This window comes from Typopeltis vanoorti, chromosome 11, assembly GCF_054136105.1.
Source record: "Typopeltis vanoorti isolate ZY-2024b chromosome 11, IOZ_Tvanoo_1.0, whole genome shotgun sequence".
Classification (NCBI taxonomy): domain Eukaryota; kingdom Metazoa; phylum Arthropoda; class Arachnida; order Uropygi; family Thelyphonidae; genus Typopeltis; species Typopeltis vanoorti.
The window spans coordinates 71,321,450-71,348,462 of record NC_143559.1 but is presented as its reverse complement, the minus strand read 5'-3'; the positions used below and the strand labels follow the sequence as shown (position 1 = coordinate 71,348,462).

Genomic DNA, 27,013 nt, shown 5'->3' with positions numbered 1-27,013 from the left:
AAGCCTCCATTAGTAGAGTTATGGTCTCATATGGGTGATAAAGTTCATCTACCACCACCATCACAAAACATTCATGTCCATAATGGAATTCAAACCCATGATCTGTTGGTTAGAGAATAGATATGCTAACTACTCAGTCCACTGGACTGGCAGATATCAGTAGGTCTCTGGGTAGATATCTGCTGAGAGGGTGTGTCATGGGATGAGGATTAGATATTGGGTCAGAAGCCCAGTCATTTTTCTCCATTTCTTGCTGAATATATGGAGGTTTCTACTCATTATTTCTAGCTTTAATTCTCAAGCGCTCTCCTTATAAAAAGTTATACTATTGATATGTTGCCAACAAAAATTACGTCTGTAGTTAACATATTGTAAAACACCAGGACAAGACCGCTGCTGGCTGGTCACCACATCATTCAAACTAAGCCATGATTTTTCATTGTGATTTCCCATGAGAGGGGAACAGGTGGCTAAGAGACAGTTAATTGGTGGCAGGAGATTTCTAGACTTCATGGTATATGTTGGCAAAATAACTCATTAATAGTGTTAAATTTGAATAGTGGAATTCTATTCTTGTGTTAATGAAATGCAAGAATATAGCAAGCTGCACTTGAATAGAACCCCTGTCAAATGGAGCAGTAGTTCCCCCCCCCCCCTTTATTCCTGTCCTATCCTACCCATCCATCGCTTACGACGAATTAATGCAGCCAGTTTGTCACTCCTCTGCTGCATCCTCTAAGGGTGATATTCATGGCTGTAATCCATGTGTTCACTGGGTCAGTTAACCTTTACTGGGGAATGAAAAACCCGAGTTTCCAGGTGACAAAACCTCCCTACCTCCATATGAGACCGGTTAACTCACCTTTTATCTGGTCTCAAAAGAGACCAGATAAAGGTTCCTCATATATTTATGGAAATGTTAAATTTATCTTCTCACCAAATATATAGCTACGTGCATTTCTATGAATTTTTTTTAACAAAGTGATTATTAATTTTTTTTTTAATAACAGTAACTGTCCATTCTCACAAAAGGGGAAAAATCAATTTTTATATTTTTGTATTAAAATATATATATATATTTGTTATGAATACATTTAGTAGCCTGCTGCAATATTTGCTTGAGGTTACAGTTCACTTTATTTTTAACTATGAATATAAGGACTGTCATTAAAGGGAATGCATTGCATTTATGAATTTGATAAACAGTTATCAACAAAAGACAGCCACTGTGAGCATCAATACACTTCTATTATTTACTGCAGCACTACAACACTCAAGAACAATGGTAGAAATATATCAGCACAACCCAGGATGAAAGCCAAATCTGAGATGGTCAGAAGATGTGGAAGTTAGGATGATAGGTCAGATGTCAAGTAACTTACTATGATTTTAGCATCTCTAGAGTTAATCTACAACAGATTGTATGTTTTGAGGATTCTTTAATAAACTTCTCTCTGCAAATCTTATTCCAAGTCAGTTGCTGTTTTCTGACTATTTCATTTGTCTTACACAAAACATTTAATAGTTATAAGGCAAAGAAAGCTTCAGAAAGTTTTTGTGTTTATTTTATAGATCCAGAAGGATTACTGAGGAAACGTAAAAAATATGAGAACAGTTTTATGCATGAACATTTCTTTGATTTGATAGCTCCTCTGAATGAAAGGAGTAAGTATAATTATATATTTCAATCAACTTATTATTTAAATGTGTGTGTGTATCAAATCAGTCAGTTTAAAATAAAATTAGTAAATCGTGAAATCTTTTATCTAGTAATTATATGATATGATGCACAAATGCAGAACTTTGTTTCATGCAATTATTACCAAATTGCATGATATATATATATCATCATCATCATCATCAAATTCCTGCCATGTACCCTCAAGGGGTGTACAGGATATGATAGTACTACATGAAAAAATTACATCATTACTAACTTCTTATCTACAATTTTCCTCCAAATCAGTCTGTTACTTGTCAAGACTCCAACATTATCAGATCTTATATTTCTATCGTCTAAGGCACTTTGTACCATATCAATCCACCTATATCTTGGTCTTCCTCTGGGTCGTTTTCCTGCCAACCTGGCAGAGAACACTTGTTTTGCTAATCTTTCCTCTCCCATTCTATTTAAGTGACCATACCACCTGAGATTAGCTCTGCTAACGCATTCCTGGATGCTGACAATGTCAAGTTCTTTCCTAATATCCTCATTTTTAATATGATATTGCCATTGATGCCATCTGTTCACGCCTCTAATCTTTCTCAGGACTCTCATATCTGCGGTCTCTAGTCTTTGGTCAAGTGTTTTACTTCTGACCCAGCTCTCAGATCCATAAGTTAAAACTGGTTTTGAACACTGTCTTGTATACAGCTAATTTAGTGTTCCGACTAATTTCTCTCTTATTCCACATGAATTTATTCAATTGACTTCCCACCATACCAGCTTTGCTGATTCTGTTGTCTATTTCTATATTTAATTTACCATCTTCACTAAAAATCATGCCTAAGTAGCTGAAATGTTTTACTTGTTCCACAGGTTCTCCATTCACAACACATTTGACATTTTCAATGATTCTGCCTATTTTCATTGTCTTTGTCTTTTTATTGCTGATCTTCATACCATATCTATTACAACAGCTATTCAATTTAGTCAGAGAATCTTGCAGACTTGTAGCGGATTTATTTAGAAGTATAACATCATCTGCATAAAGCAAAGAGCTGACATTAACATCTCCAATTTTGATATCAGGTTTAATACCACTTTCCTTCATAATGTGATCCATATAGATAATGAATAACAGAGGGGATAATGTACATCCTTGTCTCACACTAGATTTAACATTAAACCATCTTCCTGTACTTCCTTCAATTTTAACTGCTGACTTACAACTCAAATAAAGACTAAGTATTGCTTGATATAATGCCCCATTGACACCATATAACTGCAGCGTATGGAATAGCTTCTCTCTTGGCACTTTGTCATATGCCTTTTCCAAATCGACAAAACTTAAATACAGATCTTTGTTATATTCCCATGCTTTCTTGACTATTTGGATCCTGACAGCCTCAATTTAGCCTGAATCCAGCTTGTTTTTCACCAAGCTTTTCTTCCACAATTCTTCTCAACCGTTTCTCAAGTATACTTGCATAGTTCTTGCCAGGAACACTCAGTAGGGAAATACCTCTGTAATTCTCACATTCAGTTTTATTTCCCTTTTTATATATGGGTACTATGAGAGCTCTACTCCAATCATCGGGAATTCGTCCCTCTATCCAGGCTTTCTGAACTATGCAGTGCAGCCACTGTAAGACTTTTATACCACCATACTTCAGCATTTCTGGTCGAATATCATCTACTCCTGCTGCCTTTCCACATTTCAAGCCTTTGATGGCTTTTTCTACTTCAAGTATGGATATGTATTCCTGACTGCATGCCTGGTCAGTGTTTTTTATCACTGTGCTGTCATCACTGCTTGTTTCATTTAGCAGTTTTTCAAAGTAATTACTCCATACTTCAAGGATATCTTTTTCTCCTGTTTTCATGTCACCTTTATCATCTCTGACTCCTTTTACAGCACTCTTTCCTCCATTCCTAAGTTTCTTCAACAACCTCCAGAATATTTTGCCACTTTCTTGAATATTTATTTTTTATATTCTTGCCAAAGTCCTCCCATGACTTTTGTTTAGCTAGTTTTACACACTGTTTAGCTAGTTTTACACACTGTTTAGCTTTCTTACATTTGTCTCTGTATTCTGTAAGAGTAAAAGCTGACTTATTTGCCAGGAACTTTTGATATGCTTTCTTCTCTTCTTTCACCGCCTCTTTAACTTTCTGTGTCCACCAGGGAGTTCTGATTTTTTTATCCTTGCACACAACCTCATCACATGCCTCTCTGGCAGAATCAATCAATGTTTTCTTCAGAGTTTGCCACTGAATCTCCAAGGTTTGATTCCTGTTCTCAAACTCTTTCATTTTCTTTTCAATAATCTTTCCGTATTTTAGTCTACAGTTCACATCTGAGAGCTGCTCAACTTTTATTCATTTTAAAACTTTCTTACATGTTATTCTTTTCAATATGAAATTAAATTTTATCCTGCTCAAGACTAAATAGTGATCACTTCCAATTTCAAATCCTCTGTACGCTCTGGTGTCCTGCACCAGAAAACATCACTATCAACAATAACATAGTCAATGAGACTTTTCTTATTCCTAGCCTCTTCTCTCCATGTGAATTTGTGCACATTTTTATGTTGGAACATGGTGTTAGTAATAACCAGTCCATGTCCTGAGCAGAAATCCAACAGATATTTGCCATTATTATTAGCTTTGCTCTTTTCTCCAAATTTTCCCAAAATATTTTTGTATGTCTCACAATCATTTCCTACTCTGCTATTTAGATCCCCAACAAGGACCAACTTTTCCCTTTTCATTGTGTCAGTTGCTTTTTCTAAAGCATCAAAAAATCCCTCCGCTTCTACCTTAGTAGAACCTTCTGTGGGACCATATGCACAAATAAGTCTCATTGTCCAGTTCCCCATTCTCATATTTGCCCACATTACTCTACTTGAGACTGACTGCCATTCAAGAAGATTAGCCTCGTATTTTGTGTTGAATACTATGGCTACTCCTTCTTTTCCTTGATTGTCATTGCCTGAATATAACATTTTGTATTTATTGCTCAGAAAGATCTCACCAGTTTTTGGCCTTTTTTGTTTCAGTCACCCCTATTATGTCGATCTGGTACTTATCTAATTCCTCAGCTAGCTCCATTTCTTTGCCATTCAGGCTTCTTACATTGATAGTACCGATCTTTAACTCTGGTGATGTTGAGTTGGGGTGTGTTTTCAGATTTGTTCCAGTAGCTGACTTTTCGCTGTTCGCCCTGGTTCCCTGGCGAAAACAACATGGGCCTTGTTTAACCGTGCGACGCACCAGCCGGCATGAAATTTTGTCATGTTGTACCATCATTTTTTTTATTTTGGTTTAACCAATAAGAATGCAATTTGGTCGACTAAATCCCAAATTGCCAGCCCATCCTCGTTCGTTCAGTATCAAAGTAGATACCCAACAGGGTGCACCACGAGAAGGTGAGGATTGGACATTAGGTCAGAAGCCCTGGTCGGTTCTCCGCATTCCTTTAAAGGCTATGTGGAGGTCTCCTCTCAGTTATACAGCTTTGACCCTTAAGCACCCTCAAACCAGTCAGTTTAAGATAAAATCAGTAGATCTTGAAATCTTTCATCTAGTACACAAATGTAGAACTTTGTTTCATGCAAATATCACCAAATGTTATTATATATGATATAGCAGTGACACCTGAATGCAATTTAAGTTTTTTTGTTAACTGCATAACAGTGTTTTTAAGTTTAGGCTGTGTGCATGTGCTGAGTTTTTTATATCGCTCACACATAAGAAGTACAGAACATATAACAACCTGATGCTGTATGTGGACTGAGGTTAAAAAAAAAAAAAATACACACACACATAAATTTTTTAAAATTATTATTTATTATTTTTAATATCACTCCCATACATGACAAGTTGCAGAACCAATAGGCAACTGATGCCATGTGTGGACAGGGATTGAGAGAGAGAGGAAAGCTGTCTATAATATTCCTTTTTGAATAGCTGGAAATTGTAGTCTTTGGGGAATACTTCATAGGAAAGGCTGTTCCAGAAAACAGAGGTAGATGAAATGAAAGATGAGCAGGAGTAACAGTTGAAACTGTAAATGGATGTTGGAAGAAACATCACCCATGAAAGTATCTGTAAAAATACACAATGGAAAGATCAAGAATTTTAGGGAGATTTTGGTATGCCATCTTATATATAAAATGCATAAATTTCAGACCCTACTACTTCTAAATTCTAAATTGATGCTCTCATCACTGTTATAAGCTGAAAATTTTATTGATGCAAGATACATTGTTTCAGAATAATAAGTTTTAATGCACATCATAATATTCATATTTATTATTTAAGCAAATTGATTGCTATTATATAGCAAATTGGTAGTGGAAAACAACTTCCTCATTATAGTGTAGATATAAATCTGAGAGACTACAGATCCTTCTGCTGAAGGTGTCATCCTGATATCAAAATATCAAACAATATTTTTCCTTGGTCACCAAGACATCTTCATGAGCACAAAGATATGAATGTGCATTCATGGAGGAAGCAGGAAAGGAAGACAAACACAGATGAGTATACAAAAAAAAAGTTGGATTATAAAATCCTATATGGCTTCCTCTATGGGTACAATAATGGGATCTTGCTCTTTCTGCTGAAGATGTCAGGATGACATCATCAACAGAAAGGCATCTTCATGAGCACAAAGATATGAATGTGCATTCGTGGAGGAAGCAGGAAAGGAAGACAAACACAGATGAGCATACAAAAAAAGGTTGGATTATAAAATCCTATATGGCTTCCTCTGTAGGTGCAATAATGGGATCTTGCTCTTTCTGAAGATATCAGGATGACACCTTCAGCAGAAAGATCTGTAGTCTCTCAGATTTGTATCTGCGCTATAATGAGGAAGTTGTTTTCCACTGCCAATTTGCTATTTTATTTCATTTTATTATTTATTTTTCTTCCAGCAATGAAATGCTATAAACTAGTTGTACATTAGTACTGTGGGTAAGGAATAAGGATTTTTTTTTATTATTTTTTAAAATTATTTAATTTTTTTTATTTTGTACATAATCCAGAAACACTACTCCAAAAATCAGTCGACGTAGTATCAGACTGTCAGCTGATTTTTTTTCTTTTATTTTTGTTTTAAAGAAAAGGACAACTTAAAACCTCAGTAAACAGGGATACAGTATATGCTTACAGTTGTGAAAGTAAATTAGTTCAAAGCATGATTTTTGATATCAGTTTGCATTACATAATGTTTGGCAATAAATTGGTTAAGAAAATTAAAACCATACTCCTTTCTAATGATAACCATTTCCTGTAATCGTGATGAGTGAAGATATTCATCAGCAAATTTTTATAGAATTCAAAATATCAAATTTATGCTCTTCATTTAGATCAGTCAAGAGACATTCTAGATAAGGCTTTGTTATATTACTGTTATTATCATCGTCATTATTACATGACACTGCCAAGGAGTTCAAGGATTTATTGTGGGAGGGCACTCCTACAATTAGGCATGTAAATTGGAAGAAAAATGAAATTAAAGCAGAATCTCTGAACTGCTTGGAATTTGAATAGACATATAACTGGCAATGAATTTTTCTGTCATCAGGTTATTTCTTAATTGCTAATTTAATGATAGAATGGCTGATGTGCTCTGTAAACAAAAGGTAGAAAACACACACCAAGAAATGTTAGCAAATGAATATTTTAAGTACTGAGTTGAATCTGGTATTAACAGCTGCTGTTAAAACAGTAAATTTTATAAAATCCAGCTCTCTTAATTCAAAACTGTTTGCAATATTATGCAGTGAAATGGGCTCTTCTCACAAAACATTATGACAACATATTAAAGTGTGCTGGTGTTATACCCTGATAAGCTGGAACATAAGATATTTCATCTTATCATTGTATAACAGAGCGAACACACAATAAGAAACATTATAACATGCTTGTCTCTAGGTATTAAAATACTGCTTTGTAGATATATCAAATATTTCAAACTAAAAGAAAACAAATAGTTATTTATATAATATTTCGATAAGAGATCACTCACTAGTTAGTATAAATAATAGTGGAAGTGTAAACAATTAACATTTTTGTTAGAGCAATAAGTACTAGAAGCTATAGAATGATTTGCACAAATTCTGAGGGGGATATAAGTCCAGAGGTCAGGAAGCAGTAACGCGAGGGGAGCGGTTTGCCCCGGGCATTCGCGTGCCGACAGCGCATGAAAAACGTAGCGGAGAGAGCTGGATGCTGTGACGTTGACCTACGTGAAAGCGCTAGGTGGACATCGCGGAGTGCGAGAATCACCGGGAACTAAGGCAAAATATAAGGGTCAAGCACCCCCACACACGAGGCTTTTTTGTTCCTGATCTCCTGGTGTTGGTCTCGCGGTGTCGTGAGCGGGTGAAGGATGGCAGCGCCTCCACTCCGGAGGGTTTTGATAGAGGCATTGCCAGAACTAGAAGGTCGTATCTCCGCAGAAAGAGTAATCCCGGCCGCCCACAGAAAGCCAGATAGGAACCTATGGATATTTCGATTAAGGAGAGACAGATTCCTGAGGACCCCTTAATGTGATGCAGTTCAAGATAGATAAGTAGACTTTATAGTATTTGTTAACTATGAATGAAAGGATTTGTACCATGCTGTGAATCTAAGGAAGGAACATTAATAATGTTATATAGAACTGAAATGTAGTGATCCTCAGAAAATTACCATATATTTACTGTCTCCTACTGTGATCGAATTATGTTATATGTTTAAAGAGGTAATGATAAAGTTCAGAGTAAAGAATTGCTATTAATGACAAGATTGTAAAAGATATAGATGCTATTTTGAGTGGTTTGATTGAAACTGAATTAGAAAAGAATTATTGAGATTGTTACATATTTTAGGTGTTTTAATGTTGATTTATTCTGAAAAAATTAACAATAGTCAGTCTGAGTATCCTTGTGATATTGGAATGTTTTAATGTTAACCTGACTGTCAGTAACTCCCTTAGATTGAGATTTAAGTTTACATGTACTGTATGTATATAATTATAGTATCTAATAAACCTTGCTTTTGAATACAATTAAGTCTATCTGTGATTTTTGGAATCTGATGCACCACTTATAAAAACTAACACGAACCTAGGCGGGAAATTAGAAGGAAGAGATTTTGGTCACATCTGCAAAAGTCAAGGTATCATTTAAATACTATCTAGAGATCGCCTCTTGATTGATAATATTTAATCTAAAAGCGCTCAGTGGCGCAGCAAAAAAAAAAAATTTCTTAGTGTTTTGTGAGAGGTTGATTTCAGATACTCTGATATTCTGGTATTGGCTTGACCCTGGGCAATTCCATTGTTATACAGGGGTACCACATGATACCTGAGAAAGAGTTGAACGAGAATTTGAATAAAAGACTAAAAGAATAATTATATTAGATATAGGGACACAACACTGGATTTCACAAGGTTGAATATTAAAAGAACTGAGAGAAGAAACATTCTATTAAACAATTTTACTGTGATCTTGTACAATTATTCAAAAACATACATTTGAATGAAATTGTTATGCTGCAGATAAATTTCAACTGTTGATTGAGTTTATGTTATTTATTAAAGGAACACAAAAAAATATATTCAGCAGTTGTAAAAAAAAAAATAGAAGAAAATGAAACTTTTGATTCAAAAATTTTAAAATAATTCCTTTAATGTGTTCAGTGCTTTTAAAGGGCAGAAAGAGGAATGAAGATTACAATTCTAACTAAAAATTATCATGATCAATCACTTGAAAAAGTTGTTACTTAAATTTGATGAGTATTTTCCTTCAAGCCAGGATCCAAGACAGGGTTTTGGATCCATTCAGTTTCAACAGTACAATAAATGCTTTATTATTATTATTATTATTATTATTATTATTATTATTATTATTATTATGTGACACCTCCAAGGAGTCCAGAGACATATCAAGGTAGGGCAATCTACTTTACAACTCTCCATCTTCACCACTTAATCCACTAACTACACAGAACACCACTAGCATCACCTGCCACCCACAACTACCACCACCACCATCACTAGTATTTTCTGTCTATGAATTGTGTGCATTCTCATGGCCAATTTTTCTGTATGCAGGATGAAAAACCTGAGTTTCCAAGAGAAAAAACCCTGCTACCTCCATATGAGATTGTCTAACTCATCTTCAGTTGAGAAAACCTATATAATGATTCCTCTCATCATAACAAGAATCAAACCTAGGCCTTTTCCAATTAGGGGTGCAGTGTGCCATTGTTCTTCCAATTGACTATTTAGGCTTATTTATGAATGAATAGCAGATTTTTCTCAGACAACAGCTTTATCATTGATAAATTTTGAGTAATAATTCATAGTGAATATGGGTCTGTAAGTGGAAAAGCATTTAGGATTGAACTCAGTTTTCCTTTAATGTATTTATGTGGAAGTACATTGAAAGAAATTCTCAGTCACTGCAGCCTTGACAAAACATCAAAATAGGTTGAATTTGATGGCTACTTGACCTTTAACAAACATTACACAACATTGATAATTTATATTAAGTACAAGTTATTTCTCATTGAAATTTTTATATTTAGTGGGTGAATATTTTTATTAAATTGCATTATTTCTCAAACAGTTATGTTACTTCATTATTTGTTGGATTATGTTTTTTTTATCAAAATATTTTGTGTATAACTGTTCATTATCATAATTTCCTTTCTAACAAATGTAAACTATATTTGTGAACTTTATTATGTTTCTTACTGTAATAAATCTACAAATAAAATTCTGCAAATGTAGTTTATATCTGCTATCCTTGTAGTTCTGTTTCAATTCCTCCAATAATTTTTTTTTATAAAAATTTTCACAGGGATTCTGCAAAAAAAAAAAAAAAAAAAAAATATATATATATATATATATATATGGGGGCGGGGGGATTTCTGCAGTCTCACAAAGGTGAAAAAATACTGGCCTAGAGTATGACATCTTTCACTGTGCCACCTAGACCATTGCTTAACTATGAAAATGAGAGGGTTCAGTCAATGGAAAACATCAGCCTCCACCCCAGATCTTTTCACCATCTGTCTGCACAAAAAAAAAAGTCCCCCATCCTCTCCTGAAGTATAATTTCTGTGGCAATTTCAAATAGACTAATCCTGCAAAATTATCAATCTCCAGGCATAACATTCATCTGTTAAGTTAAGGGGATAATAAATTGCGTATTATTTTACAGCCGGGTACGAAACTCGGAGATCGAAATCTAAGAGTTTCATACTGAAGAACTATCGGCGGGTCCAAGTGTAAGTCATCACTTGCGTAGTACAACACTAGGGCAATTCAGAGAAAAAGGTGGAGCAAGCTCCGTCACTATCCTTAATATTTTCTCATAATGTAAAACGCAGCTCCTAGGAGATGTATTACTGTTTTACATTATGAGGAGAGGTCACTACCCAGACCGGTTTCGACCTTTATTGAGGTCTCATCAGTGAGTAGGTAGACCTGGGAATACCAAGGTTTAAGTGAACCAAACTTACATATACCCCTACTAACGAATTGTCAGACCGGTATACCCATATGTTATTATTACTACAATAAAGAGCCAAGAGGCTATTTTTTCAGGCGACATTCATCTGTTAAGCTTGGAGATAGTTGATGTCATCCTTTGCTTACAGATATATATACAAGTAATTTTATCCTTTAGATTTATTTGTAAGTATTACTGGCATATTTGTGTTAGTGATGTAATTGAATTATTTTTTGTATCTGGTATGTACACTCTTCCCACTTTTGTGTTAAAAATAATAGCTGAATATATAAAAATCTAAAATCACATAACGATTTAATGGCCAGCACTGTCATTCACACTGCTGGCTTTTCTTTTATATACTTGTTTTTATTTTTTATTTCTTAATTTTTTTTATAATTCATGGTTTTGTTCTTTATCTTTTAATTTGTTTCATTCCTGCCGTTTCATAATTCCATGCGCAGGTCTTGATCTTCCAAATATTTTTTCATTTGACCATATCAGGATATCATATGTTATCCTGATATAGTCAGATTTGTACTTTTTATAATACATTAAAAATTTCAGTTAATGATAATTTAGTGAGCAAATAAACAGCTGGATATATATGTTACGGTTAAAGTGATAAATCCAGTTATTATTAATAATTACCGGTTAAAGTGAATAATTTACGAGAATTAATCACTTTAACCGGTTAAAGTGAATAATTCCTAGAGGAGTCTGGTAAATGTAATAAAAACATGTTTATAGGTTTTGTATATAGGTTTTCATTCTCAATAGAAATTATAACAGCTTAGGTTAGGTTAGTTTATAATGAAAAAAGTAAGGAAAGTACTTCTTTTGCACTCAATGAAATCAGAAATCATATAACCTAACCTTTATCGGTTGGAAATCATTATAAACTAGCCTAACCTAACGTAAACTAACCTAACCTTTATTAGTTAGGTTAGGTTAGTTTATAATGAAAAAAGTAAGAAAAGTACTTCTTTTGCACTCAATGAAATCAGAAATCATTATAAACTGACCTAACCTAAACTAACCCGCATATCGCATGTCAAACCAGAGTGTAGTTGTAGTTTGTTATGGGCAGATTAATGGGGATGAAAGATAAACGTTGTTGTGGGCCAAGCTTAATGATTTCCAACTGATAAAGGTTAGGTTAGTTTATAATGATTTCTGATTTTATTGAGTGCAAAAGAAGTACTTTCCTTACTTTTTTCATTGTAAACTAACCTAACCTAAGCTGTTATAATTTCTGTTGCAAATGAAAACCTATAAACATGTTTTTATTACATTTACCAGACTCCTCTAGAATTTATTCACTTTAACCTGTTAAAGTGATTAATTTAATTCTAATTATTCACTTTAAATCCGGTAATTATTAATAATAACCGGATTTATCACTTTAACCGTAACATATATATATATATGTGATTATATGCTTCAACTCGGTTGTTGTGATACATTTTTAAAAATAGATTTAATGACTTAAAAACCGAGATTACATAAACAATGGCATGCATGTTAGAACAACTTGAAAAAATACGTTTTTTATGTATCAATTATGTGTGGCGATTTTTTACATGTATTTTCCAGTTTTTTAGACACTTCAATGTTTATTACTATTCTCTTCCTTTAAGAATACCTGATGAAGGCTATTATAAGCCGAAACTAGTTGTATTATTCTTAAATCTTTATAAGTAATCTCAGTTTTTAAGTCATTAAATCTATTTTTAAAAACATATATATATATATGTTAAAGATACCAAGCTATTTTAAACCTGGTTTTACTCCATTTCCCAAGTAAACAAACAGACAAACAAGTCAAGTTTGCGCCTGCAAGTGTTGCAAGTCTAGCTGACCCCGCACGTAGTGCAAAACCAAGGCAACTCATGGTAAAAGTAGAATAAGCAGGTCTTGCACTACGTGCGGGATCAGCTAGACTTGCAACACTTGCAGGTGCAAACTGCAAACTTGACTTGTTTGTCTGTTTGTTTACTTGGGAAATGGAGTAAAACCAGGTTTAAAATAGCTTGGTATCTTTAACATTTATCATACCCAAGGTAAAATACTTTCTACATATATATATATATATATATATATATATATATATATATATATATATATATATATATATATATATATATCCAGTTTATATAAAGATAAGCCTTATAAACTAAAGGATCTGCATAAGCTCATCCAGAGCAGGCTTTTAGAAACATCCGTGTCCAAGGTGATATTTGAACTCGCAATCTGTTGGTTAGAGAACTATATGCTATCCACATTAGCCAACCAGGCTAGCTGAAGAATAGATCTGTATAGCTGTACAGCATTTGTGTAACAGGTCTTTGTTTCTCATTTAAAAATACCTTGATAGTGTTATGTCGTTATCTATGGAAATTATCGTTCTGTATACCTATTATACCTCTATCATCAATCATCCTTATTTTGCAGTCGCTCTATGTGTTTGCTTAGAATCTGGTCCTGTCCCCTTTTCAGAATAAACGAATTTATATTTAAAAGGCTGCACCAGTCTATATCCTATGATAGATTAATATACTACTCAGAGAGACATTACCAGTAATCCTACACACATATAGACACTAATTCCTTCTATCAGTCATGGCCAAATTTTATCTAACATTTCAACTCCCTCCTGCCTTAGGTTCGTACTTTTATGAGTGGTGAGTCAACACTCAATATCAGGCAAAACTCAATTTTAAAAGAGAATACATGTTTATTATCAACCTTATATACAACATACAATATTATCTAGATACACTTTCAATAGGTTAAATCACATCAATATTAAGTTAAAGAAAATAACTCATTCTAAGAACTGCGCAGTGCATGCATTAAACCATTATCTAGCAAGTCACTAACCATAGTTTTCAACAATACAATTCCTTTTCTGTCTATCCCCTCTATTGTTTGGGGTTACAAAGTTAATTTAACTTCAACCTAAGCTCTAACCATAACCCACATAATACACGTACATGGTCCTAAATTCCTTCTAACAATTCGTCTAATTCAATTAGACAATTGGGCATCAGGTTGCACCGTATTGCATCAATCACTTAGAGTTCTCTAATTAGTAATGTCCTGACATGAAGCAATTCTCACATTAATTTTCTTCCTACAAACTAGTTCTGAGTTATATAACAAAGTTTTACATTACCCTCACTGAATGTGGAATAGGTCTGCTGGTCTGTACTGCCTTTGTTGTTCCCGAGAACTGGATCCTTCCTTGTGCCACGTGCAGCATCAGATTCCTGCGAGATAGGTCTTCCCTCATACGCACTTATGGCTACTTCATTTTATGGAGATTTTATGGGGGACTTCTACGAGCTTGTGAGTGCTTGCTAGGAAAGCGTTCGCTGACTCCACTGGAATTCCGTCTGCTGCATTTCGAGTAGACTACTTCAATTCTCCCGCCGACACGCATCTCTGCCTATCGCACGACCTGTCCGGAAAAAAAAAAGGGCTGTATGTCCTTGTGCAACCGCTTATATTTTCTTTGCACAGTGCCCCCTTTTCCTTTTTTCTGGATCTCCTACATGGCGCTATGCCATTCTCATGATGATCTCAGCATTTTTGCTATGGCAGATTTCTCGGAACTGCTTAAGCACTTCGCCTTCTGTGTATGAAGCAGCCTCGGGCTTTACACCAGCGAGTATTAGACCTTTGGACCTACTCTTATAAGTTATCCAGTGGAATATTCTTATTTAAGCTAATTTTAACTGATTGATATAATACAAATGATTTCCTGTTCACTTAACAAAATTTTGAATAATATACCACTTTAATACAATGCTATACCTCATCACCCTTTATAAGTAATACATTCTTATAAAGAATGTATTGCTTATAAAGTTTTCATTAAATTTTTAGTTAATCTGTTGAGCCCTGAATGATTTGTTCATGTTCTGAATCAAAATCATTCGGGGTGCAACAATAGTAATGTATAATTAGAATCGCTATTTTCCAGCATTAAACCACACAAAGAAGTCAAAAAGAAACTTTTAATTCGACTAGTTTTGTGAAAACACTTGCTTAACTTCATCAGGAAATAGCAGAAATAAATTAAAAAACTACAAGCAAACTAATAACAGTTAACATTTCTAGTGAAGAATATTTGAAAATGTCTAACAATGGAACATATGCATTTGCTGTTATGCTGGTTCATAGATACAAGTGTGTTGTGATGGATTATGGAAGACCAGATTTGGTATAAAATCATCCCTTGTTTTTTGTTGCACTGTAGAGGATACTTCATAATTTCAGCTGATTCTTTGAATGCTCTTGGGCAAAAGCAGTAATCAACGTGGAGCATTTCAGTTTGTTGCCATTCTGTTTGATGTTTTGTATCTGATGTATATGTGATAACAGCCCTGATTTGTGTTTTCTTTTATTCTCAGCATCCTTGATGTCTTCTAATCAGTGTGTCTCCCCAGATCTGCCAGTTTGCCTTATGTAGTGTGGCCACAACTGTAGCTGATCTTTTAGACACCTGTTTTTTTAATTGGAAGATGTGGTGGTTTAGGAGGTTTCAGATGATTGGGTAGAAATATACTTTTAAGGTTTTTTTTTTTTTTTTTGGTGAAGCAATCTTACTGTGATTGATTGTATATATGGGAGAATCACTGTTCCTTTATATTCTTGGTTTATTTATTCTTCTGTTTGTTTTGGAGGTTGATGTAGAATTTTTTTTACTAATGTTCTATTGTCACCATTTTTTGAAAGAACAGAATTAAGATAGTGTAGCTCTTGGTTTCCTTTATGTTCATGGAAATTTTGTAGGCTGTATCGTGTAAGGAATGGATGATGATGACTGTTTTTTGTGCTGTGATTGATTGTATATATGGGAGAATCGCTGTTCCTTTATATTCTTGGTTTATTTATTCTTCTGTTTGTTTTGGAGGTTGAGGTAGAATTTTTTTTACTAATGTTCTGTTGTCACCATTTTTTGGAAGAACAGAATTAAGATAGTGTAGCTCTTGGTTTCCTTTATGTTCATGGAAATTTTGTAGGCTGTATCGTGTAAGGAATGGATGATGATGACTGTTTTTTGTGCTGTGATTGATTGTATATATGGGAGAATCGCTGTTCCTTTATATTCTTGGTTTATTTATTCTTCTGTTTGTTTTGGAGGTTGAGGTAGAATTTTTTTTACTAATGTTCTGTTGTCACCATTTTTTGGAAGAACAGAATTAAGATAGTGTAGCTCTTGGTTTCCTTTATGTTCATGGAAATTTTGTAGGCTGTATCGTGTAAGGAATGGATGATGATGACTGTTTTTTGTGCTGGGTGGTAATGAGAAGTTGCATGGAGATAATGTCCTGTTTTAGAAACAGATGTTTCTAAAGCCTGCTTTGGATGAGCTTATGCAGATCCTTTAGTTTATAAGGCTTATCTTTATATATATATATATATCCAGCTGTTTATTTGCTCACTAAATTATCATTAATTGAAATTTTTAACGTATTATAAAAAGTACAAATCTGACCATATCAGGATAACTGGGAAGCAGTTATCCTGATATGGTCAGATTGAGAGGTTAGATATCCTGTAGATTGAGAAATTGAGTTTGTTTTTATTTGTTATTTCAACTAATGTATCCAAAAACAGTAAAGACCTATTTCTTTCTAATTCAACTGTGAATTTAATTTGAGGATGAATGCTGTTCAGGAAGTTAACAAAGTCTTCTAATTGGGTAATAGAAGTGAGCTAGACGAATCAAATATCGTCAACATATCTTTGTCAAATTTTTGGTTGGGTTCCTTGATGTTGGAGGGCTACTTTTTCAAACCACTCCATGAATAGGTCAGCTAACATAGAAGAGAGAGGAGAGCCCTTTTTTTTTCTGTTCAAAAAAAAAAAAATCTTAAAATTTGAAAAAAAGTGCTATTAATGCAATGCTTAAATAGGTCCATTGTGTCCAGTGGGAAAATTTCCTGGAGTATTTGTATGGTTTCTATTCCTGGAACATTTGTGAAAAGATTGACTATGTCCAGGCTTGCAGTTATGTCAGTAGGAGCCAATGTGATGCCTTTGATATTTTCTATGAAGTGTGTTGTGTTCTTAAAATAACAGAATATTAGCCTGATGTGAAGTTTGAGTAGGTTTGCCAGTTTAGATAATAAAGAAGTTGGAGAGAATATTGCATCAACAATTGATCTCAATAGCAAGTTTTGTTTATGCTGTTTAGAGACTGCATATATTTCAGGTACAAGAGGATGTCTAGATTCTAGGCATTTTTTGTTTCTTCAGACTTGTTTCTTGTACATGGAATTAATCACAACAGATCACTATGATGAAATAATATTTCTTACCTGAGCACAATTTCCTTATATATACTATATATATAAATATTCCCACAACATAAGTAATTATTATATATTATTTGAATAACTTCTTCTTTTTTTTTTTTTTTTCATTTAATATACTGGTATTCCTACCAATATTTTAAATGAAGCATTTTTTTTGTATTATATGTTGATTAATAGCTTTTTTTTTCTTCCCTCCAGAAGAGATTGACAGTACATCACATAGAATTATGAAACAGGCAACCAGGATAAGAAGTAAGAATGTCTTTATGATGTTAATACGTATTGTAATGTTGAACATGTAAAAGCGTTTGCGAAAATTGGAATTTATTTCCATTATGGAAATATTTTATAGCAAAATATTGGAAGATAACTCCCAGCATTTGAGTTGCCTTTGTATACATACTTGAGCCCATGTGTTTGCCTTTTAATAGTTCTTGGATTAAGTTTCACTGGTCTGACAGCTGTTTCAAACTGTATGTTCTCATCAGAGACCAGGCAAATTGCTGTTAGTGATCTTATGAGGGTGGTCTGAAAAGTTCTCGGCCTCAACCATAGATGGCAACCCTATCGGCAAGATTTTTTTTTCTAAGTTGGTACATCTGTCATAAGCATCCATGTGAAATTGAGTCATTTTATCAAGCAGTTTGTTTTATACAACTGGCTGAAGCAAAAGTGTTGTCTGTATCCCTTGAAATGGATAAAATTGAGTATCGTGCAGTTATAAAATTCTTTGTAAAAGAAGGTTTAACGCCAAAAGAAATTCATTCGAAGTTCATAAAAGTTTATGGGCACTCTTCTCCTTCGTATTCAACAATTAAGAAATGGGCTGCCGAGTTTAAACTCGGCCGTGCCTGCCTTGAAGATGATCCACGTGATGTCCAAAAATGTGTAACAACACCAGAAATCATTGATCAAGTGCACAATATGGTATTGGATGACAGCGAGTCAAAGTGTGTGAAATTGCTGAGACTATAGGCATATCAAAAGAACGTGTAGGATAATTTTGCATGAAGAATTGCAAATGAAAAAGCTTTGTGCAAGATGGGTGCCACGCTTGCTCACAGCAGATCAAAAATGCACTTGCATGAAAATCTCTGAACAGTGCTTGGAGCGTTTTAACAAAAATAAAACTGATTTTGTGCATCGATTTATTACTATGGATGAGACTTTGATCACCATTACACACCAGAATCCAAACAGCAGTCAAAACAGTGGACAGAAGCCAGTTGTTCAGCGCCAAAAAGACAGTCGGTTCCGTCAGCAAGAAAGGTCATGGCATTGGTGTTTGGCGATGCTAAAGGCATGTTGTTTATTATCTTGAAAAGAGTAAAACAATAACCAGGGAATATTATTCTGATCTTTTAACCAGACTATACAAAAAAATTCATGAGAAAAGACCCAGTTTCCAGAAGAAAAAAAAATCATCTTTCATCAGGACAATGCACCTGCCCATAAAAAATATTTTGGCAATGGGAAAATTAAGCGATCTGCACTATGAATTGTTGGAACATCCACCCTATTCCCCAGATTTGGCTCCCTCTGACTTTTATCTCTTCCCAAAACTAAAACTCTTCCTCGCTGGTCAGTGTTTTTCTTCAAATCTCCCTTAACACTAATACCAAATGTATTAGTGTTAAGGGAGATTATGTTGAAAAATAAAAATAATTTTGAAATTATCTGGTTTTTCATTGTTAGGCCGAGAACTTTTCAGACCACCCTCATATGTCATAAGTGGAATATTGGTAGGAGTATAGAAGTATGCTATTCATCCTGCAGCCATTATTGTTATCATAATATTTCTTTTGCTTTAAGCTATTACATTTTGCCATTAATGATTTGGCAACTGATTAAGCCATGGAAAATCATAAATTTGGTCAGTGTTGGTTAGATGATGAAATTATACATGGTTTCAAGGCAGATTGTATCATACAAGACAGATCAACTGGATATAAAGCAATCAGGTTTCATGATATATGTGTTGCTCAACAATACCAGTGGTATGAAAAATTGAAAACTAGATCATAAACTTAACTGCAATAAATTGTACCTTTAGTCTAAGTTGTAGAAATAAGACAATTTTATTGACATTTCAGTTTTGCTGATGTATATGTTAGATGAAAATTACTAATAAGGAACTTATGCAAAGCTTATGTCATATTTGTGTCATAGCTTTTAACACTATGAAAGTAACACTGAGTTCAATATTTTTTTTTTTTTCCCTGTATATTTCAGCTTTCAGAGTCATTTTATATTTTAGTTTGTGTGACTTTGGATGCAGAAAGCTGCCTGCATACAATGTTTTCCCACCCTCACTATAGCAAACTCATTGGGATAAAAAAAAAAATGGCTTAATAGTTTCACTAGTCCTATGCTAATGAAATTCATGTTCCTTCTAATTTGCTATAATGAACATTAAATTTCTCTGACAAACTAATAAGGCCTTGGCTAAGACTTTTTTGATTTTTGATTTTTTTCATTGTATGTCACCAAATAATTGCTAGGTTTGAGAACTTATATAGCGCTATGCTTTACAACTCTATCCTCCTATAATATAGAAAGATCTAGTTGAGTATCAGAATTTAATATCTTTCATTCCACCTTCATTTGTGAAAAACAGGATTTGCTATTCTGGTTTGCCAAAAAAGGAGTTTCATTTTACATTTTGAATAGCATTAGATGAATAAGAAAATATCAGAAGAGTTCACCCAAGTCTGATTAGTTTCTAATTTAGAACATTTAAACTATTATTTTTAAACATGAAAAAAAAAAAAAAAAAAATTGATTATTATTATTTTGTGAACCTTGCCTTGAAAGATATAATACATTGGTACAATTCTTGGTTTCTGCTTCACCAAGTCAATAAAGAAACATTGAAAGATGTATTTCACAGGCTGCAGGACAACCTTCTACCTATTCTATACCTCTCATGTCTGTTCAATATTTCAATATTTGTCAATATTTTTCTTTCCCCACTGATTCTGCCAAGCCTGGTCCTCTGCTGTTTTGCTAGATAGAAATGATGAGAATCTTGTTAATCCATCACTAATTAGATGAGGAAGCATTTAGCTATTTTTTTTTTTATTATTATTATAGATCTTCACACTGTCAGCAACACTACAGACTTGGGACCAAAAGAGCCATAAACTTCAATCAATATCCATTTCCTGGCATCATACCACCACACATCTTTATAACTGATGGTTATGTAAATCGTGTAACTAATATATTTATTCTGAGCACACATTAAACCTTCATGTGTGGAATAATATGCAACTTGAGTATTTATAACCACAAGTTCATTCCGGTAAATTATGGAAACTACAGCCGTGTTTCGACCTACAACCATTTTGACCTTCATATTAAGTTCATTATCTGGAGTATGCATATACAAGGTGTGGCAATTTAATTCCTGGAATGGCCACGTGGTTTCACCCGTGTGGTGATTTGGTTGGAGTCGTTAGTAATCGTCTTTGTACATTATTTATCTAATGTGTGCATAAGCCTCAAGCTGATAAAGCTATTTGCTAGTTGGTTATTGCAATAACAATAGATATCTGCATGTAAACTTTGGTGTGAAAATTGTGTTATCGAAATTTGGAGCAGTATGTTAACATCAAATTTTGTGTGAAAATCAGCAAAACTGCTACTGAAATGGAGTGTTGAAAGTGGCATATGGTGTGGATGCTCTGAAAAAGTCAAGTGTCTTTGAGTGGCACAAGCGATTCAAAGGTGGACAAGAAGGTGTGAACGATGACCCCAGAAGTGGGCAGCCAAAAACAAAAATAACAGATCTTGAATATAACATTTTGTATTTATTGCTCAGAAAGATCTCGCCAGTTTTTGTCTTTTTTGTTTCAGTCACACCTATTATGTCAATTTGGTTCTTATCCAATTCCTCAGCTAGCTCCATTTCTTTGCCATTCAGGCTTCTTATGTTGATAGTATACCTATCTTGAACTCTGGTAATGTTGAGTTGGGGTAAGTTTTAGGATGCTCCAGACCTTTGGATGTTAATTGAGCGTTAGTCCCAGTGGGGTGTTCAGCTCATTGATGCATATCAAGACTGGATGAAGTTAAAATTTACATTCAAAGCAAATTAAATGTCTAAAATCTCACAGTGGCAGTTAGCCAAAGAAATTTGCATAAAGCATCCATATCCAATGATTTACTGGAGATATTTTCTCCTTAGACAATGAACAGACTTGTTTTTTTATTGCTTTCTTTGGAGCAATAAAACAGAACCCTAAGGGCATAGCATCTGCTGCAAGGGAGGACAGTGCAGTAGGCAACTTTAGCCACCCAAAGGCAGCAGGGTCCTCTACATCAGGGTTTCTCAAACTTTTCCTACAATGGAACACTTCACAAATCCTGAAATTTTAACAGAACACCTTGATTAGAGTCAAGTATCATCGATCTTGTATTGAATGTAAAGTTAAGTGCACATTATCGCCGCAGCAGGTTCTATCGCATCGCAAAAATGTGACAGCGCACACTACAGGCATGCTGGGCTGCATCGCATTGACCTTGCTTGTGACCACACGTTTCCTAGAATAGAGCCTCTGTACTTCACTCACGCTCAGAGCTGTGGGCACATGTCAGCCAGCACGCGCTGGCTTCATTAGCACAATCCACAAGCAAAGTGAGGAGTGCCTGATTTTCAAACATGTTTGAACTTGTTGCAACATTTAAAACCATTCCAGGTTCATATTAATTTTGATAATTTTTCACAGAACATAGTTTGGGAAATGCTGCTCTACATGAAGGCAGCCTACTTTTGTATCTTGTACCTTAGATCTCTTGGGATGTGCAGGCAAGATTAGTAAACTTCAAAGATTCCAAAGGATGTCATAGTTACTTCTCCCCCCATTTAACTGTACTTGACTGTTGATCAAATTTCTTAATTTGACATTCAGGGCACAAATCACATTGCACAACACCTCTCCCCTGGTCTTTTAGTTCTAGTTGTCAGTTCATCTGACATGTCATCCAGATGCGGCATTCCACAAGAAAGCCTTCCTTCCCAATGCTGGCCCAGGTTCAGTTGCTGAACAGTGTTCCCAGACCACAGCTACTGGCTCAGTGGTTGAGGTCTCTAGAGGCTGTTCACATTTGAAAAAACTGCTTAGATTGGGTGCAGTCTGGCACAAAAAAAAATCACACTTTCTCTTGGATTTTCAAGGACTGACAGGAGCATCCTGGGTGCTGCAGGAGGCATAGTGTTTTACAGGGCTAGGTAATCCGGAAATCTCAAACCACTTTAGGTGTATATAATAAGGAGTGGTGAGCTCAAACAAAGATACTGAATTAAAAGAAGAGAAGGAAAGAACACTTATCCTTTGTAACCTAAGACAATTCCAGATTTGGCATAAAGGGCAGAAAAATCTAGATTGACAAGCTCCAGTCAAATGTTAGTGATTTGCTAAAGATATGTAATGCAGTATTACATTAGATTGCTGTTCCCCAAACATAATAATTCCATTCTTGTAAATAGGCTTATACGTTGGTAACATGACTAGTAAATTATTTAAGGAATTTACAATGTATACTGGAATATTATTAAAAGAAACTTTAATGAATACTTCCGAAAGCGAAGTATTCATTAAAGTTTCTTTTAATAATATCCAGTATACATTGTAAATTCCTTACATAATATGCTATTTTGTGGCCAAAGTTCTTGACATATATACTATAATAGAGATTTGCAGATTAAAAAAAAGTATTGATGCAATTTCTACTAAAATAAAATTCATTGCATTAATTTTTTTACCCTTTTTTTTTTTCAGATAATCAAGTATCGTTAAAACCCTGCATAACTTCAACAGGTAAAGTTCCTAAGACAATTCCTAATAATTGTTCATATTCATCTTCGGTGGTATCAAAAGAAGTAAATATCAACACTTTACAAGGAGGTGCCTTATTTCTTGTTTCTGAAAGTGAAAAGAATTATTTACATAATGAGAGTTTAGCAGTATCACCAAAAGAGACAAATAATCTTTCTTCATTATTAAATTCTCCATCTTGCTGGCAAAAAGAAGATAATGCTACAGTAGATGAGACAACAGAAAAACTGGATAGTTTAGACTTAGGATTTGATCCTGCAGAGTTAGGTGTGATGTGTGACGTAATGTCAGCTAGCCTCTTTGACAGCGGAAATGGTTTGGATACCAACCATTTATTAGAAAAGAGTGAAAGAACAAGTATGCCCTTGTGAGATTATTATTTTCTTTTTATGTAAATAGTAACCACAATCTGAAAATATGCAAAAAAAGTGTAATGATGGAGCAGAAAAAGCTATACTTGTATTTAAATACTAACTTTTTCAAAGTGAAATAGACTGTAGACACAAAACAAATTGTGGAATTTTATAATAGCACTGCCTGCACTACAGGTTTTGCTTCCTCTTGTGTGGGATGCTTGATATGCATATATAAAAATGTTAAATTAGAATCTCTGTACTCTCCCCACTTTAGCAGTGTGTTATTAAATGTACATCATGGTAATTAATACATCCAAAGAAAAGGTAGACAGGATGGGGCTTTCCATTTACTTGGGAGAAAATAAAAGGCAAATCTCTTATACCTCCTATAATGAGAATGTAATATATGATTATTTTTGTGTAAATGCCAAATCAGTGTCACATATTTTTTTGATGTGCCAGAGAAAGTAATTCTAACTACAGTGAATTAGCATTACACCTATGAGGCATTGATCAGGATTTTTCAGTAATATGCTATAGCAGTATTTGCTATAGTGAGTCTAACATAGTCAAAAAATATATATATTTATATATCAAGGTAATCTAAAAGATGAGTTTATTGAATATGAGCTACCATTGCTCATTTTATGTGAACATGAATAATTTTGTATTCACATACATTTTTGAAGCATGCACATCATATCTCAAATGGCAAAAGAATTAAAATCATTATTTTACCCATCTTCTAAGTAATATTGGACCAATATTAGGAAGATAAACATAAACTAAGCTTTGTTATAATGGGACTTCACAACAGTCAAAAATGGAACTGACTGAAACATTAATTTGATAGGCAAGATGAAAAAATAATATACCCTTATTTATTGTAACTGATTGCAAGTACAATCTAATCAGTGCTTTTAGAACAATGTATGTCAGCAGTCATTATTGCATTTGGCTTCAAACAACTCAATTGATGGAAGGTTTATATACTTATGTGCAGTAATTTGAGTCTAGACAAATTTCTGCTTTGCTTCCCCTTTCAATTTTACACTATTTAAGCATGCAAAAATATTCACTTCCCTTGTACCCAGTATTGTTCAATCATTAAGAAAAGTGTTTATGTAATAGCAGATATATAATTATGCAATAGTAAAAGCAGCTGTTTTGTTATAAGTTATACTGTCCTTAACTCTAGTTTGTATGCCATCATAAAAAAAATAAGTCCAGGTATTTTTTCCCAGTAGCTTGTGGGGAGGCAAAATAATAATGGGATATATCCAATGCTGCATGCGTTACAAAAATTGTTTTATTTTCTTGTTTTTTTTTATGTGCTGAATTAAAGGAATTGTTAAAATCAAAAAATGTAATTTTGTTTATAATATGAACTTATTTTTAACACTAGTCACTGCTACAGTCTTATTTCAACCTGACTTCTGCTGATAGAAGTTACTATGCATGAATTTTAAGTTTTGTTCAGAGTTACATTTCTCTTATTTCACTGTCTTATACGTATTGTGTATATAGTTGTCGCAGTTTTATAATTGATGTCTCTTAGATATATACCATATTGTACCTGTCTAAAATTTTCAAATTATTTTTGTTACTTTTGTTCAGCTGTTAATAAGAGAAATATCTTACTAAACTGTTTTTATAGATGAATGTTTTAATCTCGATCTTCATAAATTTTTCTTTAATAAAAAAAAATTATTAAACCACTTTGAATATATTTAATTTGCCTATGCAATACAACAATAACCTCCATGTGCTTTACTCCTTTTAATCAACTAGTCTCAAATTTAAATTTTGTCATGTAGTGTTTAAAATGAATTAATTTTATAATCAGAAAATCTCCAGAAATAAATCATCAGACCTCCATGAACTCTCAAAAGTGTCATTGTGGAAGGTCTCACGCACACATAGCTATCAAACCATGCCTTAAACTTATGCACTGTTTTACACTCGCCAAAAAACTCTGGCAGTGTATTGCACTAACCAACCACACTCTACACACAAAATCTGACCTTCACACAACTTCTAAGAATGGCTTCTTGTTCTATTCCAGTCTCTCTCCATTTGTAAAATCTTTCACATTAACCTGGTGAAACTAACCTATGTGTCAATCATATCCCTCACCCTCTTCTTATATACTGGACTTTGCAAATTGCATTATCTTTCTTCATATTCCACATTCCAAAAACCATCTTTCCATCCTTTCCAATATATCATCCCCTTGAAAATACACTGGACTCTGCAAATTTCATTATCTTTCTTCATACTCAACATTCCAAAAACCATCTTTCCATCCTTTCCAATATATCATCCCCCTTGAAAACTAAATCTGCACACAATGATTTATGTGAGGTGAGATCAAGGCCTTCTATTGTCATTGTCCTTTGCATCATTCCCATAATCCTTTGTGATATTCTCACAATTTTATGTTCTTTTCTATCCAGGTTCCTTATCTCCTGTAAGATACTGTATATCTCTGCAACACTAAACTGCCAACTCTACTTGTGCAGTTTCTTCAAATCCTCCTTAAATCCATATCTGTGCTACTCCTCATAGTTCTCTCCACCTTAGAATCATCTACATATAACTGAATATCATTTATTCCTTCCAGTATCATTAAAATACAAATTAAATGGCAATGGACCCAAAATATGGCTCAGAGACATATTACCACATTGTCATATGGTATTATATCAATGGCCATTGCAAATTCTAAATATACTACTATGCATCTTCCTTGTAGACTATACTTCATTTGTAAGTCAGCAGTTAGAATTGAAGGTATATGAAAATGGTTTGATGTAAAATCAAGTTTGAGATAATCATCTACAGCAGTGGTCGCCAAAACTTTGTTAGGGGTTGATAGAAAAATATAAGACATCATTGTATGGGTAATATTTAATTCGGTTAACTTGGACTACCTCCATCCTGAATGACAACGCAATTAAGAGTGAATCGTGGGAACAGTGACATGAATAGGACCTGTAAGATGGAACAAGGTCATGAAAATAGTTACGGAGGCCAATCGAGTAGGCCAAAATGACGTATTTACCAATAAACGGATGTCAGTGGTTCCGGCACGGCAGGAGCGACATTGCAACACGTGCGCGGTTGCTTATTTACTTATACTTGCATGTATTCGAACCCAGTCTCATTTTTGCGCATCGATATACAAGTGAGCGTTAATGTTCTAAAATTCATCAACATACATATTAGGTAATAGTAAAATAGAGGGGATCGATGGTCAAAGAAGTTTGGCAACCCCTGATCTACAGTATAGATAGTGAACATATATATCACA

The 27,013-nt window shown here is 34.1% G+C and overlaps 2 protein-coding genes across 4 annotated transcripts in view; one reads left to right on the top strand and one right to left on the bottom strand.

Annotated features, from left to right (window-relative positions):
- Positions 1–25,418, top strand: part of LOC150101719 (embryonic polarity protein dorsal-like) — a 103,986-nt gene extending 78,568 nt beyond the window's left edge. For all 3 annotated transcript variants that reach the window (XM_090399987.1, XM_090399985.1, XM_090399986.1), the window contains 3 exons: positions 1,573–1,665; positions 17,703–17,756; positions 23,288–25,418. In XM_090399987.1, the coding sequence (XP_090256113.1) occupies positions 1,573–1,665; positions 17,703–17,756; positions 23,288–23,715 (575 nt within the window). In that variant the 3' untranslated portion in view covers positions 23,716–25,418. The remainder of the gene's footprint in view (positions 1–1,572; positions 1,666–17,702; positions 17,757–23,287) is intronic.
- LOC150101718 (uncharacterized) overlaps positions 5,628–27,013 on the bottom strand; it is a 75,702-nt gene continuing 54,316 nt past the window's right edge. Inside the window, exon 5 of the mRNA XM_090399989.1 lies at positions 5,628–5,770. The gene's annotated coding sequence lies outside the window, so the exon portion shown is untranslated. The remainder of the gene's footprint in view (positions 5,771–27,013) is intronic.